Genomic DNA, 12,797 nt, shown 5'->3' on the forward strand with positions numbered 1-12,797 from the left:
GCCAATTCACCTTCATTTATAAATGTTCCTCGAGTCACGGGCAATATTCGAAACTTGATCTTTCCGACTAACTAAAGGCAGTGCCGTAACGAGGGCGCGCCGAAAGAGGCACCCCCCCCCCCGGGCACAAAACGTATAACATTTTTGTCATTTTTGGGTGTGTGTGTGGGGGGGGGCAAGTTAGACACTCGCCACAGGTGCTTTATACCCTCGTTACGTCACTGACTAAAGGATAAATGTTGTGAAATCTAAAGAAGACTAAAACAGTTATTTCAGTTTAATTTGATCTAGAGATGAGTTTTATAGCTCTCACTGTACTTTTTGGAGAATAATATGGTAGATGACTTGCACTGGCTGGAAAAACACAACAGGATAAAAATAAATATTTATATAAGTTTACTGAAAGTAATTCTCGGTGACTACTTTCGTTATACCGGGTCTGGGTGACCATCGAGGATCCCGAAGAGATATGTTTGGCTCCGTTGCGTAATCCAAGAAAGATTGGACCATCGTGCTGTCTTTAACGTGGAGTTGGTTGCCCACAATGGCATACCTGTGTGCCCAACTAAGACCAAACAATGTCTTGTTGAGAAGAGGTGAGGGTGCCCTTAAAGATTCTCACTGTGCTCCTATGCACATACACCATAGGGAGGTTCTTTCTAATTCACAAGCACTGGTGTCTCAGTGGGTTGTAGATCGTGGACTCGATGAGTCGACACATAATGAGTTACTCTGTAAAATGAATGTATTATATTTGAAGTTCCCTGATAGGAGTGGGTGGGAATGTAGTTCCAAGATGTAAGCTAGTTTAAGTTAGAATTAAGCTAGTCTGTGTTGGGAGCAAGAAATCATGTGCTTGGTCATGATCCAAAGTAGGATTTCTGTCCTCCCCCCCCCTACATACTTTCTTCTTACACACAGTGCAACACATAGTTCAATGGCCTTGATAGGCATGTGCTACAGACAGCAAAATATTCAACAATGGAGCCAATGCCTCATCCATTCAAGGTTAGAGCAGCAGAGAGATATCTGAAGGCCAGCAAAAGAAATGCATGCTTGGTGATAATAAATGCAGAAGAGTTGAAGAGTCAATTCAAGAGGAATTTGAATAGGGAATATGAGACTACAAAGAAAGAATGGAGAAATTGACATAAGCAAGTATAAGCAAAGAGGTGCTTATTTAGTTAACTATTATTTGAAATTCTGAAAGTAAAAAAGAAGAGGCATTACAAAAAGTTCAGAAATGAGTTAAGTAAAATAATACCAGATTTGTCGAATGGTAAATAAAGACATGGTGAGAGTATATACTGCATTCCAAATGGAAAATCAATAGAATAAAAAACATTTCAGCTATTTAGGGACAATTTTAGTGAAGATGGCAAATTAAATAAGGGATATATAAGGGACGACAGAATTAACAAAGTTGGTATGGTTCAGGAAATCAACTGAACAACATATGGAATAAGAAAGAAATTAGTAAAATATGGAATAAGAAAGAAATTAGTAAAAACAGTGTTCAAACCAGCTTTAACTTATGGATCTAAGAATGATTAGAAGAGTGGACAGATGGCATCAATGGTAATATCAGATTAAAAATAAGGATGTTATGAAAGAACTTGACACTGTTAACATTCAGGAATGTATCAGCAGGGCTAATCTCAGGTGTTAATGTCACATACACATAATGGATCAGAAAAACAAGTGTTTGTTTGCCAGAATGGCAGGAAAAAGACACATAGAAAGAACACAATCCAGGTGGATTGATACAGTAAGAAGCACCTTAGAAGGCAAAATTTATGAGAACTGATAACATTGGAGTTCTTGACAGATAAAACACACCAATTTGGAGGAAAATTGTTGATGGGAAGTTAGTAATGATGTAACCTTTTCATGCAGTACTATCACAATATCCTATATGTTCCCAAGGGTACACATCAGGAATTTGATGGCAGTTCTATTTGCCAAGTTCTATAAATGTATAGAGATTGTTAAATAGAATAAAAGGGGAGGGAGGGAGGGGGGGAGAGAGAGAGAGAGAGAGAGAGAGTGCGATTTAAAAGTTGCAAGAAAATGCCAAGAGATGGTTAGGGAAGTGTAGAAAAGAGTTAAAGAAGAAAAATGAGAAAGAACAAAGAAAGAAGCAGCAAGATATTACTGTGTAACAATAATCAGGTAAGTAAAGCAGAATATATAAATAAGGATGCTATACAGTACAGTGATTCAATTATAAAAAATGCCACTGATGACTGTGTCATAAACTTAATCATGTCACAATGCTGTGACATGATTAAGTTTATGTGACAGATTAAGTTTATTTAAACTTAATGCTGTCACAGTGGCCTGAACATATCAGGAAATTGATGATGATAACATCCAATTAGTTTCTTTGGAGGAACAAATAGCATTTCTCATGAAATCAAACATAACTGAACTATGATCATTTATTTTAAATACTATATAGTGATGGAGTTTCAGCATTGGCAAATGAAATAATATTCTGTTTTACTGAATTTCCTGTAGTTATGACAACCAGTTTGGTACTGATTAATTTCATATAAATTACACAATAATTATTTCAAAAAGATTTCTCTGAAAAAACATTAGCACACAAAAAATACCTCAGAAATAAAATTTATCTTAAATGAATATATCAAGTTTATCATAGCATTTGTTATAAAATTAGATTAAAATTTTACATTGTAACAAGAAATCCACACAAAATTATACACATAGTAAATTATTTTTAAATCTGTTATCTTCCAGGATAATGGTCTCTTCAGGATATCCATCTAAGTTCACAAGTAGATATCGATATTCATACTTTCCTCTGTCATTCTGTAAAGACAATGTCTGGATTAATGATGAAGAAAATATGCTACATACAATAATTGTAAACACTTCTAATAGGATATTAGAAGTGTTTACAATATACCTGATATTGTAAACACTTCAATACACTTGTAATAGAATATACCTGATAAGAAAATCACTTGTAATAGAATATACCTGATAAGAAAATCACTTGTAATAGAATATACCTGATAAGAAAATCTGGTATATTCAACTCACTGATCATCCTCATATATCATTGAGGCATGTTACATCCACAGCTGCCTTTTATACCAAGTTGGCAGCTTACATAGTTATAGAAAGATGATTAATCAGAATGAAAGAATGGATTTTGTTGACTGACTTTCTCAGAATAGTGCATTCTAATTGGTTTGTTCTGATTATTTCACATGTTCAAGGTTTGATAATTCTTTTTTTTTTTAATCTTAATTTTTTCCTATACACTAATCTACATTCTTCCTATATCTCCTTCAATCTATCTTTTGACTTAAAACTAAGCAAAGTCTATATACTGATTTGTATAATGTCTCATTTACACCATATTATAACTATAGAGTTTGGAACATGTTTTGTTTTGACATGTCATCATATTTTTTTTTTCCAAATCAACTGAACTTAGAGAAATATCCTAGATATATTTCCATGAATTCTTGATTATTTGTCCTCAAGTAAAAATGCAGTCTTGATGAGCTTTATTTAGCTTATTGTTCTTCCCCAAACTTTCTTGGCCTCTTGTCAACTATTCTTGTATGAATATTGTCTGGAATACATACACACTGGCTAAATTGATCTGTTATTCTCAATCAGTTTTATTTCCCATTCCTTCTTTTATTTTTTTTAGAAATGACTACTATGAGAGCTCTACTCCAATCATCTAGAATTATGTAGCATAATCACCCTAACACTTTACATGACCATTCCATATCTGAGCATTTCTGTTTGAATATCATCTACTCCAGCTACTTTTTCACATTTAAGATTTCTAACAACTTTTTCTACCTCCAATACTGATATGCAATCATGACTGCACTCCTCATGTATATTTTTACCACTATTGTGTCATTGTCCAAGTACTTAACATATCCATTCTCCAACCAACGAGCTGTGTATCTGAATCCGATTGTAGGCATGAATATTTTGTGAATGTCTTTAAGTCTTTAAGTGGTAGATGAATTTCGTTGCCTAGTGTGATCATCACACTAATTATTGAAGGAATGAAGTGGCTTGAAAAAGTTCCATTTTAGGCCTCTAGAGTAAGATTTATGGATTATTTTACTCCCCCCCCCCAATCTTCCTTTTGTTTTAGTTCCTTTTACACATAACTTTATACATCTTTTGGTATTCTTTAAGGGCATATACTGAACAGGAACTTGCTATACAATTTCTTAATTTCCAGAACTGCCTTTGCATCTGGTCCTGAATTTATTTTTATTGTGTAATGGAATAAAAAATAAATTGATTAAAAAAAATCATATGCTTCACTGTGTGAAATAATCAGTTTTTTTTTTCTTTTTTTTCCAGACTTTGCAACAGTCTTTATGGTTTGGTACTTGTTTTCAAACTTATTATTTTTATATTTATCCTTCTGGGGATCACACAGTACAGCTACCGTTTGGACAAGAGACAAGTTTTCTGCTAGTGGCTTTTATAAAGTTGAATTTCGATTTACTGATAGTTGATTCATGTTTATTGATACTCATACTCATTCTTCATACTCAGTCTATGCAGAAGTATAGACTGAGTACGAAGCTTGGGTTGTTGAAGCAAACTGCCTGTAGTAAGCTGAGTTTTTTTCTTCAACTGTTTTCATGCATCCTCTGTTGAACCACAGCTTGGAAAGTGGATGGGAATTTTGGATGGAATAAGGGATGAATACCTTCATGCCACTGAGGATAACTTCTGCAACTTGCTCAGTGCAAGTATCTGGGTCAGAAGAGCAGAAACAATAGTTATGCATGGTAAAGAAGAGTAGTAGTTCCATATATCATCCCACTTTGCACCTTTGTAGTACCAGAAGATAGGAAGTTGGGTGCAGTTGGAGTAGGGGTGTTTTATGAGACTGGAAACTTTCACTAGATTGTGGTCTGAGGTGTCGAGAAGAGAGGTAACTTCTATAATATGTCTGGAAGGAGAACTAGTTTAAAAAAGATCAAGGGGTATTTGGCGAGTAGAGGGGATTATCTGGAATTCAGATAGGTAGCTGCATGATTTGCGTTACATCACTGCTTATAGCAAAAACTTCTACATCACGTCTGGCTTGATCTGGGGTGAAAAAGGAAGCCAGAAGAGGAAGGTGAAGAGGTCTTTGTGGTTTTCAGTTTGGAGAATAGTAAAAGCAGCAGATGAATGTTATTAAGTGGGGCAAAGAAACCTTCAGCCAAAGGAGGTTAAAAGCAGGAGATTCTAAATTTGGCATTCTCTGACAGGCAATGTTAGAACACACAAAGACACATGTTGAAAGTATTTTGATGTTGAAAGTTTATTTTTCAATTGGTTAGAGTATAATAAAATTAGTTTAATCCTTTATCCAAGTGTGAGCACACAAAGTTTGCGCCTGAAAGTATCTTCAGGACTGGGGTAAGGTGGTACAACACCAGGGCAACTCGTTGCAAAGGTGGAGCAAGTTACCAACACTCCTATCTCAGTATCTCCTATAATGCAAAACACATCTCCTTGCAGATATGTCTAATGTTATGCATTAAGGGAAGGGCCACTACCCAGACTAGTTTCGACCTTTATTGAGGTCTCTTCAGTGGGAGCCAGGCCCAAGTGGAGATACAAGGCAGAAACATTAGCAAGGTCATCTTTACCTATAGGAGTTGCCAAATGGTGTGCCACCCTTTTTTAATAAATTACTCTGGATTTAGAGAAAGATGTTGAAAGTTTATTTTTCACTTGGTTAGAGTATAATAAAATTAGTTTAATCCTTTATCCAAGTGTGAGCAAACAAAGTTGGCGCTTGAAAGTATCTTCAGGACTGGGATAAGGTGGTACAACACCAGTAGCTTGCTGGTGTTGTACTAGTTGTTGGTAGCTTGCTCCACCTTTGCAATGAGTTTCCCTGGTGTTGTACCACCTTACCCCAGTCCTGAAGATACTTTCAGGCACAAACTTTGTTTGCTCACACTTGGGTAAAGGATTAAACTAATTTTATTATACTCTAACCAAGTGAAAAATAAACACTTTCAACATCTTTCTCTAAATCCAGAGTAATTTATTAAAAAAGGGTGGCACACCATTTGGCAACTCCTATAGGTAGAGATGACCTGCTAATGCTTCTGCCTTGTATCTCCACTTGGGCCTGGCTCCCACTGAAGAGACTCAATAAAGGTCGAAACTAGTCTGGGTAGTGGCCCTTCCCTTAATGCATAACATTAGACATATCCACAAGGAGATGTGTTTTGCATTATAGGAGATACTGAGATAGGAGTGTTGGTATCTTGCTCCACCTTTGCAATGAGTTGCCCTGGTGTTGTACCACCTTACCCCAGTCCTGAAGATACTTTCAGGTGCAAACTTTGTTTGCTCACACTTGGATAAAGGATTAAACTAATTTTATTATACACAAAGACACAGGCACCACCTTTGTGGCGAAATGAATCACAAAAGAGAATAATTTAGCCACTGAAGGTGAACAGTGGTGGACGTAGCTATAATTTGGGTTTCTGTTAAGAGAATGAGGTCAGGTTTGGATGTCTGTAAATGGTGATGAATATCGTTTATTTTGGAATTTATGCTTGCTCCACCTTTGCAATGAGTTTCCCTGGTGTTGTACCACCTTACCCCAGTCCTGAAGATACTTTCAGGTGCAAACTTTGTTTGCTCACACTTGGATAAAGGATTAAACTAATTTTATTATACACAAAGACACAGGCACCACCATTGTGGCGAAATGAATCACAAAAGAGAATAATTTAGCCACTGAAGGTGAACAGTGGTGGACGTAGCTATAATTTGGGTTTCTGTTAAGAGAATGAGGTCAGGTTTGGATGTCTGTAAATGGTGATGAATATCGTTTATTTTGGAATTTATGCTTGCTCCACCTTTGCAATGAGTTGTCCTGGTGTTGTACCACCTTACCCCAGTCCTGAAGATACTTTCAGGTGCAAACTTTGTTTGCTCACACTTGGATAAAGGATTAAACTAATTTTATTATACACAAAGACACAGGCACCACCTTTGTGGCGAAATGAATCACAAAAGAGTATAATTTAGCCACTGAAGGTGAACAGTGGTGGACGTAGCTGTAATTTGGGTTTCTGTTAAGAGAATGAGGTCAGGTTTGGATGTCTGAAGTGGTGATGAATATCGTTTATTTTGGAATTTATGCTGCAGATGTTTGTGAAGTGGATGTGGAAATGATTTCTTTTGATAGGGATTCTGGTAAGCTGGGAATATTTGTGTTTGGTTTGAATTGGTTGGATGAAGTGGTAGTTGAGGGAGATTTATGTTCACAGTGTTGCCGTCACTGTTCATTTTTGGTTTATTATTAGATGAAAGGAAGGAGTGGGGACATAGAGTGTGTGTGTGGGGGGGGGGGAGACCAACTCGTGAACATGATATCCATACTGAGAGTGACCAGGTTCCTTGCAATTCTGCATCCTTGACAGCACCTCCCACATACTCAGACTCCCTCACCAAGCATGACCAGCCAGAGGGATTATGCACCAGTGGACTAGGCAGCCTCTGACTCATTACTGACTGGTTCAGGGCCATATACTATCAGGCAGCCCCACGTTGCCACCATTTTAACTGCTGTGGCCTCAAAATGGAGGGGAGCTTGGGTCTCTACATATGTTAGTCATACCCTTGAAGGGTATCACTCACACTGCATGAAGAAAGAGGGGGGGGGGGGGAATGACCAGAACCCTTTGCTCTGGAGGCCAAGCATACCATTTTTCACTTCAGGCCCCCAATAAGTAGGATGGAGGTGTTTCACCAGATAATGAAGGTCTGAAACCTAGTAGTCTAGTTGGTATTTCCTCCAACTAGGAAGATATCCTTTTGCAACGGGAATGCTCGCTGCAAATGCTCGAGTCCCTTTCATGGAAAAACGCCACATCACAGGAAGGCAGGATTGACTTGACAGGGAGAGAATGTATATTGCACATCCCTATCTATTAGTGATATATTTGAGCAGATAGCATATCTGAAAAATTCTTGAGTTATGAGGACGAGGATGAGGTATTAGAGCTGTTGCACAAATTGAATAAGAATTCAGCAATAGGGACTGATGGGATATCAGTACATGTGCTAAAAGAGTGTTCAGTGAACTGGCCATTCCTTTGACCAGGCTGTTTAATATGAGTCTCAGAACAGGAATTATTCCACAGGAATGGAAGGAATGTATGGTAATTCCATTGCGCAAGGGTGGTGCAAAGACCGACGTATCCAACTATCGACCAATTAGTATCTCAGGAGTGGTGGTGAAGATTTTGGAAAAATTGATTAGGACTTGCATTCAGAAATGGACAGTGACCTCTACTTTTGCAATGAACATCATCGGTTTACTAAAGGAAGGTTATGTTTTAGCAACTTGCTCACATTCTAAAACAATGTTACCATTGAACTTTTAGATTAGGATACACCATGATACTTTTAGATTTTGCTAAGGCTTTTGACAGAATACAGCATGGCAGACTGTTGCATAAATTGGAGAAAATGGGTTTGGGTTATAGAATATAGTATGGATAAAAGGATGGCTGACTGATAGATATCAAAAAGTGGTATACGGGGCATGCGAGTCTGCAAGATTTAAAGTAACTAGTGGTGTACCACAAGGATCAGTGCTTGGTCCACTGTTATTTAATCTGTACATTAATGATATTGGGAAGGATTTGACAAGTGACATACAGCCATTTGATGATGATGCAAAGACAGGCAGGGTAATCAGGAATGCTGCTGATATGCAGTACTTGCAGAATGATTTTAATATAATGGAATTGTGAGCATGGGATAATGGGTGTCAGTTCAATGTCAGTAAATGGAAAGTCATTCACTTTGGCATGATTATATATCCAATGTTGTGTTTTATTGATGTGATTCGGCTAGAAGAAACTGATGAGGCTAGGGATCTTGGAGTGTTAATAGATAGGAAGTTGAAGTTCAGTGGTCATGTGGCAGAGATTGCAAATGCAACTCAAAAGATATTTGCAATGCTGAAATGAACGTTCACATGTAAAGATAAAGACATTATTTTATCTCTTTACAAGGCTTTGATAAGATCTCACTTGGACTCTTGTGCACAGGTCTGGTCTCCTGGTTTCCAGTGTAATTCTGATATATTGGAGAGAGTACAAAGGAGTGTTTAAAAATGATATCAGGATTGTGGAATACTGATTATGAAGACAGATTGAGAATTTGCAGACACCAGCTAATAGGAGAAAGAGGAGATATGATCGAGACTTACAAATTTCTGAATGGGTCAATACAGGATTTCAGTTGATGAAAATTTCAATTTATGGAGGGTGGGAAAAGGGTGAGAGGGAATCCTTGGAAGCTGAGAATGAAGGCTGCTAAGAAGAGAGTGAGGACTAGATTTTTCTCTCAGAGGGTGGTGCCTGATTGGAATGGATTGGATGTTGTGAGTGCAAGCAGTGCGAATGAATTCAGGCATAAGTATGATAGCTGGTGTGTATAGTATGTGGCCTCCCTCGACGAGTCTCTGACTCCCTGGAGGTCTCTCATAATAATAATCCTTTTCAAAACATTTATACACGTTTTTCTTTTCAGTGTAATACTGATTTTTATCCTGTTCTAAACTAAATGGTAATCTCTTCCTATTTCAAATCTCCCATACACTCTTGCATCCTGAACCAGTCTGAAGTTCATCATCATTATCAAATTCCTATGATATTATGACAGTCTATCTATCCATTTCTCCCTCCCATCTGATTCAGTTGGTAGTCTCCTCCTAATGAGGAATCACGGCAAAATAATGCAGCCAACATGCCACTCCTCTGCATCCCTACTGGAAGTATTCATGACTGTGGTCCGTGTGTGTTCATAGGGCCAGTTTGTCTGCTTGCGGGATGAAAAAACCCAGCTAAACTGGGGGGGAAACCCTACTGCCTGTGCCCAAGACTGGCTAACTTGGCTATGGCTGAGGAAGATCCTTAAGCTCCTCACGTCTCCAACAGGAATCGAACTTAGGACACAACCAGGCATATGGTTGCAAAGTGCACAGCCACTAGGCTAACCGAGCAGACATTATGACAGTACTGCTTCATTAAACGAACAATATTACCAACTCCATATCAACAATTTTCTTACAAATTAATCTGTTATTTGTCAGGCCGTCAGTAATGTCAGATCTTACATTTCAGTCTTTTAAAGTGGTATTAACTGTGAATCCACCTAGCTCTTACTGTCAGGATGGTAGCAAACAACCATCTGTTTTTTCTTTTTTGCTAATATTTCCTTTCCTATTCTGTTTAATTGATTATATCATCTTGAATTAGCTTTATGCACAAATTTTTGAATGTTATCCAATGTCAATTTCTTTTCTAGTATCTTCATTTTTAATATGATTCTGCCACTGATCATCTGTGCACTTTCTTAATTTTATTAATTGGCATATTTGTAGTCTCTAGATCAACTGTTTTATTCCACAAGTTAAAATTAGTTTGATCACTATCTAATACATCATTAATTTAGTGTTTTGGTGAATTTCTCTCATCCCAAATAAAATTTATTAACTGGCTACTCACCATATTAGCATTGTTTAATCTACTGTCTTATATTTGGAGGTGGCTAAAGGTGTGGAATTTTCGATTAAGACAGGGTATATGTGGAATTACCGTGCTGGCAAGTATGACAAGCTTAGGAGATTGCTTGGATCAGTGCCATGGCATGTACAACTGCAAGGGCTGGACGTCGATAGAGCATGGGAAGTGGTCAAGGAGCATTTACAGGAGGTTATGGCTGATTGTATACCAAGGGTCCGAATAGTAAAACAAGTAGGGGTTAAATGGATGAATAACACCATTAAGCTTGAGCTGCAAAAAAAGAAACAACTGTGGAGGGAATTTAAAGAAAGGGGTGACCTGCAGGCACACGAATGATATAAAGTGCAGGTCAGAAAGGTAACGAGTGTGGTAAAAAAAAAGCAAAAGCGGATTATGAAAGGAAACTAGCTTTGCAAGCAAAAGAGAATCCCAAACAGTTCTTTCAATATGCTGCAAGCAAGAAAAAAACTGTACACGGTAAAATGATTTTAAGGAATGACGATGGTAAGGAGGTCACTGAATCAGTCGATATAATAGAGTTACTGAGCGTGCACTTTGTAAAAGCATATCATCCAGGTGGTGACATTGAAAAAATGAAGGAACCATTAGTTTATATGGGAATAGTGATGAATGAAGGGGAGGTGACTAGTCTATTACAGAACCTTAATGTGAACACATCTGTGGGATTGGATGGTATACCGGCACAGGTCTTGTGTGAAGCAGATAAGGAATTATCAGTGCCCTTGACCATGTCGTTTAATCTGAGTCTCAGGTCTGGTTTAGTCCCGAAGGTGTGGAAAGAGGGGAAAATAGTTTCACTGCATAAAGGAGGATTCAAGACTACGGTTGCAAATTACCAACCGATCAGCATATCAGGAGTCGTTGTGAAGGTCTTGGAGAAAGTAGTCAAAGGAAAAATACAGGAATGGATTGATCAAAATGAGATACTGTACAGGGGACAGCATGGCTTTATGAAGGGTAGATCATGCTTCAGTAACTTGCTCAAGTTTTATAACAAGGTGACGGCTGAACTGGATAAGGGAAATGGGTTTACAGTGATACTGCTGGACCTGACAAAGGCGTTTGACAGGATGCCACATGGAATACTAATCCGTAAACTACAACATATGGGAATGGATATAGGGTTGGTGAGATGGATAGGTGGTTGGTTGATGGAGAGATATCAAAGAGTAGTTTATTCAGGAGTAGAGTCCAAAATACTGCCTGTGACTAGTGGTGTGCCACAGGGTTCTGTTCTTGGACCACTGCTGTTTAATCTGTTCATTAACGATATAGGGAAGGATCTAAGTGGAACAATTCATTTGTGCGCTGATGATGCAAAGTTGGGTAGGGCAATAGTGAATGCAGAAGATGTCAAAGTCTTGCAGGATGACTTAGATAGATTGGAGTTCTGGGCTAAGGAGAATGGATGTCAATTTAATGTGACAAAATGTAAGGTTATGCAATTTGGGGTGAAAAGATTAGCAGCAGTATACCATATTGGTGGAACTGTACTCCAAGAGATTGATGAGGCCAGGGACTTGGGAGTGTTGGTGGATAGGGAGATGAAGTTTAGGGGGGCACATTGCAAAAGTAGCTAAATCAGCTCATCAACTCACTTGGTTGTTGAAAAATACCTTGACGAGCAGAGACAAGCAAGTTATTGTACCTCTGTACCGAGCCTTGATAAGACCTCATCTTGACTACTGTTCCCAGATTTGGTCACCTCGGTTCCTTCTTGATGGGGAGGAGGTGGAGAGGATCCAGAGGCGAGTGACTAAGATGATAACAGGTCTATGGAATGAACCATATGAGAACAGGTTGAAGATTTGTGGGTTGCAGAAACTAGTTGATAGGCGGAGGAGGGGAGATATGATTGAGACATTCAAATTGCTAAAGGGATTCTATAGGATTAATTCAGAGGATGTTTTTGAGATCAGGAATGGTGGTGGGAGAACTAGGGGACACCTATGGAAGCTGGGCAAGAGTGTGGTTAGCAGGGGTGTTAGAGCTGGGTTCTTTACTTTTAGAGTGGTAAATGAGTGGAATAAGCTGCCAGAGTCTGTTGTGGGTGCTATGATGGTGAACGAGTTCAAGGCAAGGTATGATAGATACTGTGAGAATGTAATCGCATAGTTGTGTGGACATGATGTTTAGGGCCTCCCTCGATGAGTCTAAGGACTCCTGGAGTCGCCCGAAATAATAATAATAATAATAATA

The 12,797-nt window shown here is 38.2% G+C and overlaps 1 protein-coding gene across 3 annotated transcripts in view; it reads right to left on the minus strand.

Moving 5' to 3' along the window:
• Positions 1-2,615: 2,615 nt before the first annotated feature.
• LOC150103237 (mitochondrial import inner membrane translocase subunit Tim21) overlaps positions 2,616-12,797 on the minus strand; it is a 102,634-nt gene continuing 92,452 nt past the window's right edge. For all 3 annotated transcript variants that reach the window (XM_090397887.1, XM_090397888.1, XM_090397886.1), the window contains exon 6: positions 2,616-2,835. In XM_090397887.1, coding sequence (XP_090254013.1) covers positions 2,722-2,835 — 114 coding nt within the window. In that variant the 3' untranslated portion in view covers positions 2,616-2,721. The remainder of the gene's footprint in view (positions 2,836-12,797) is intronic.

The sequence above is a fragment of the Typopeltis vanoorti genome, chromosome 9, assembly GCF_054136105.1.
Source record: "Typopeltis vanoorti isolate ZY-2024b chromosome 9, IOZ_Tvanoo_1.0, whole genome shotgun sequence".
Taxonomy (NCBI): Eukaryota; Metazoa; Arthropoda; class Arachnida; order Uropygi; family Thelyphonidae; genus Typopeltis; species Typopeltis vanoorti.